This window comes from Diabrotica undecimpunctata, unplaced genomic scaffold, assembly GCF_040954645.1.
Source record: "Diabrotica undecimpunctata isolate CICGRU unplaced genomic scaffold, icDiaUnde3 ctg00002017.1, whole genome shotgun sequence".
Taxonomy (NCBI): Eukaryota; Metazoa; Arthropoda; class Insecta; order Coleoptera; family Chrysomelidae; genus Diabrotica; species Diabrotica undecimpunctata.
Genome location: NW_027313045.1, coordinates 13808 through 18583, shown reverse-complemented (window position 1 = coordinate 18583; position 4776 = coordinate 13808). Strand labels below are relative to the sequence as shown.

Sequence of the window (4776 nt, the reverse complement as noted above, 5' to 3'; positions counted from 1 at the left end):
TTTTCTTTCTTTCTAGCAATGGTTTCTTTGGAAGTAAGAATCTCTGCTAGCTGTTTGCTTCTCTTTCTGAGCGTAGCTACTCCACGTTTATTTGATAGAGGTGAGATTTCATAAAGCAATTTTCTTGGAGTAATTTTAGAGGTTACAGTTCTAATTGACATATCAACTTCAGAGTGATTTTTACTTGTAGTTTTTGTACTCTGTAACAAATCTAGTTCCCCCTTTTGTCAAGCTGATAATCACTCCAGTTGCTATAACCAGCTTTAGGTTGTAATTCAGGCCTTGAAAGGTGAGGGTTAATTTCTTTTTCCTTCGATACATTGTCCTCCATCGACAAAAAAGCATCGTTGGGAATTACAGAAGAATCCAAAGGTACAATTCCAGTTGATACAAAAGCGGATACTGCGTTACTAACCGTAGCAGACTTTCCCCAAGCAAATTTCAGTGATTTCCCAAATTGAAGCTGAGCTATTTTTCTTGCTGGGTTATTATTCATGAACGAATTGCAAGCAAATTGGTAATTTAATTTTAATGATTTAAAAAGCGCTCTCTCAAGAGGTTGCAAGAACTGTGTCGTGTGGCTAGGTGTGCAAAATAGGGTTATGCCATTTTGTTCCGCATATTCAAGAATGTCAGGATCGCTGCAATGCGAAGAATGACTATCCACAATCAGCAAAACATTGCCCTGTGGTTTTCGTGGAGTAAATTGGTCTCGTAACCAGGCCAAGAAAATAGAACTGTTTATATAAGCCGATTCTTCAGACATGTAAACCACTGACCCTGGAGGCATTCCGTCTTCAAACTTTCTTTTTATTTTTTCCCTTAAAAATACATGCAGGGGGTATAAATGTACCTTCTGCATTGCAGCATGCTATTAATGTTATTGTTTCGCCTTTCTCACCAGATGTGATGGCTGCTACGTTTTTTGAACCCTTTATGGCTAAAACATATCCTGGTTTATTATTTAGCTGTAGTCCAGTCTCATCCATGTTATAAATATGGCCAGGTTTATCTAATAGATCAAGTTCAATAAGAATAGACTCCAAAAGTATGAAGTATTGTTACGTCACATTCCATTAGAACAGGCAAGAGACACCCCTTCGGCTTTTCTTACGGACAAATCTGGATTTCGTGAAAGAAATAATATTAACCAAGGATATCCAGCTTTTTCAGTGTTCTTGCTAAACTTATGTGGGATTCCCATGCGTTCAGCTAACTTGAATGCCATGGAACGTACATCTTATCTAGTCGGAGCAAAGCCTCGTTGTTGCAGTTTCTTAACATGAGTTACAATTTTGCGTTCTACCAATCCCAGTGTTGAAGATGGTTCCAAAGTACGCTTTTTACAATCATTGTTTGATATTCTTCTACGTAATGTAGAAGCTGGAATATTATATTCACGTGCAGCTTTATTCACTCCCATTTGTTTAGTATTTACTGCATTAACTGCCTCTGTTAATTGTTGCTCAGTCCATTGGCCGACAAGAATTACCCTTTCTTATATATTTTGTAGGCATTTCTGAAATAAAAGATTTCTATAAATAAAACAATAAAACATTACTGAATTTTTATACAAAAAACTATTATTGTACCAAATAATCCTCTCCTTGCAAGTGCACCATCTCTCCTCTCAATACGTGAGTCATCTATCTTATTTATATGAGGGGAGATGGCGCATTAAATAACCACTCTCAATTTACACATGTCTAGGAATTTTTAGGTAAGAATTATAATTTAAGGTTTCCTCACATATTTATATACTTAATATAACCAAAAATATGAAAAAAATTACCTCAAATCTTGGATGCAAAATCTTTGATAACAATTTATTGTTGTACCCTTCACAAACAATAAACAAGGAGAAATAGTAAACCTTTTTCGATCATTTGATAAGGTTCATCGTATGATCTTTGATTACAACGATAGCTATCTTAGGTAAAGAAGTAGTGCTATCACTTTTAATTAATATATAAATTTAATCACTTGTAACTAATATACGTTTTGGGCACAGGATAAACAAGGTATCAACCAACCACACCATTGATTAATGAGTGATAAATTTATAGCTTGTTTGAAAGAAAAAACCAGGTTGAAAAGCCGTAAATACAGTGTTGTTTTTTTAACCCAAAATATACGACGACGTTTAGGTAATATATTAATTTGTTTTCAGAATGAGACTAAGTTTTGCCAAACATTGGACTGAGTTAAATCTTTAATTATTTGCAGATTAAATAATTTTAAAAATAAACCACGTGCTTCGGAAAACTAGACAGTTACCTTGGAAAGTTTCTAATTAAAATAAATGTTTGCCAAATTCTATAGCGCTATAGCGGTTTATTCGTATATACATTAGTGTGTCTATCTTTCTAAAAAATATAAAATAAGTCTAGTTTTAATATAGTACTCACACAAATGTGACGAGAGTATTAGAAATTAGAATCGAAAGTTTCTTTTCATAATTTCTCAATTTTTTAATCAGACTGTAGCGAAATTATGCCGCAGCTAGAATATCTGAAGGTCACTCATAACCTATCAGCTATCTGAATACGAGAGCATTTCAGTATATATGTTGTACTTAACCCTTTGCGGCCCACATTGTTTTTTTTTTGTCATTTTTTCTAAAATAAAAGAAATTTCGGAAACTTAATTAAATCAACACTTTTTCTGAAAATTTAAATTTAGTCGTAACAAATATTACAAAAAAAGTATAATTTCACCGTGAAACCACTAGGTCACAAAAGTTCAAGGGTATGGAATTTTTGGAAACAATTTTTATTGTCAGATAAACACAGACCAATATCGCATATTTGACAAAACCAACGAGTCCGATGACCCTTTGCGGTTGTACTGCATAACCCACATCTTCTTGATGTTCCATGAAGAGGCAAATGAGCCACTCTATCGTATCTAACTTCAATAGGTACATATTTTTTGAAACTATTTACTGCATGGTTTGGTCCCTTTTTTGGGTTATCTGTATTAGCACCAATACGATCTGTAACAATGGCTAATCGGAATTCTTTCAATGATAATGCACGTGCTGGACTTCTACATTTAAATATGATAAACGCATTAGTTACTGCTAAATCAAGTAAATGGAAAAAAATGCGATGCCACCATTTCTTACTTTTTCTATTTATTTCGTATGGACTCCTTGTTTTACACGCATTGTGGCGTTTTGGTACAATGTTTGTACTAGCTTTGTAAGCCGGTAGTCTATTCTAATACTGTTCAGAGTAGTTATAACGCTGTCTAATTCCGCAGTATCGAAGGCTTTGTGAAAGTCTACGAAGATAAGTACCAGTGGTCTATTATATTCTATCGATTTTTCTATTAGTTCAAGAAATGAAGCTCGAAAAAAGTTAAAACCTCGCAAATTTTTTCGTCCTGCATGGATTGAGTTGAAATTTTAACAGAAGGTAGGTGATAGCCCAAGGATCAAAATCTATATCGAACCGAAGTGCGTTGGAGGGTTTTAGGGGTGAAAACTAACCCTAATTGTCAAAAATTATAAAATAACATATTAAACCTGAATATGGGTAAGATTTGGTTTGAATTAGTTAAATAATGATTATTTTATACTTTTGAATAGAGTTCCATCATATTTCAACCTTTAAAAAGCAACCCTTGTTAGAGATTAATGTAAAAAAATTACTAATTCTAAAAAAATGATTTCGCCTTGGATCGATTTGGATAAAAATTTGGATTTAAGCTCAACTCACCCTCTGCTTTATAGTTTATGTCATGCCGATGAACCCTGATTGTTCTTAGGGGTGAAAACTACCCCTTATTTTCAAAAATTGTAAAATAACATTACAAATCTTAAGATGAGGTGAAATTTGGTTTGGATTAGTTAAATAGTGATTTTTTTATACTTTAAAATACAATTTCATAAATTTTCAACCCTTAAAAATCAATTGTTATGACTGCTATAGGTGAAAACAATTTTTTGCCAAAATTTTGCAACTTTTCAACTTTTGAAAATCACCCTTTACAACATTGCAGTTTTTATAAACTAATTTAATAGATATAAATTGAAAAAAGTAGAATTAAATACAAAAAAATTTATCAACATAAAAAGGCACCATATATTCTTATACATTTACATAAATAGTTGACAATATTTACATTTATAGGTAAAACAATTATAATATTAATTTTATTCGTCATCAATTACATCTTTATCGTGATCTATGTTATCCTCATCTTGTTCAATTATTGGTGGACTATTATTGCACCCTTCACCTAAGCACCCAGAACAAGTAGAGTTACAGTATAAACCAACTTTTCTGCACCCACATGAAACGCCGCATCCTTTTTTGCATTGGCAAAAAATAATTTTCAAAAGTTCATCGGGTGCAGGTTGTTTGTTCATGCGTACGGGTAATAACAAACCATCTTTGGAATACCATCCCCAATCTGTTGCTCTGATATTTTCATTGCCAAGCCACTGTTGAATTTGGTAATAGCATCTTTTAGAATGCTCATCTAAGGCATCAACAGTGGGCAGAAGGGATGATAGCTTAACCGCACAGTTTTTCGTTGTAGCTTTGATGAACTGTTCGTACCGCATCTGCGATAGAGTGTTTCCTCAAAAACGATTTTGTATAGGTTTTTAAGAGCAACAAGGATCTGTGAATTAAATCTTTTTGGAACCCTTGGTTTTTAAATGGGGTGAGTTTAAAGGGCTCGAAAAAGATGGTGGTTGATCGTAAATCGATGCTTTAAACGGCTTTATCTCGCCAAATATTCATTGTACAACAAATCTAAATAAAG

The 4776-nt window shown here is 33.3% G+C and overlaps 1 protein-coding gene across 1 annotated transcript; it reads right to left on the bottom strand.

The window, feature by feature from the left end:
- Positions 1 to 211: 211 nt before the first annotated feature.
- Positions 212 to 790, bottom strand: LOC140431793 (uncharacterized). The gene has a single exon (XM_072519674.1). The coding sequence runs from the start codon at positions 788 to 790 to the stop codon at positions 212 to 214; it is 579 nt and encodes a 192-aa protein (XP_072375775.1).
- Between the last annotated feature and the right edge of the window lie 3986 nt (positions 791 to 4776).

Bases quoted from the DNA above. Each gene is read 5' to 3' on its own strand.
- LOC140431793 (XM_072519674.1), bottom strand. From the start codon at position 790: ATGCCTCCAGGGTCAGTGGTTTACATGTCTGAAGAATCGGCTTATATA.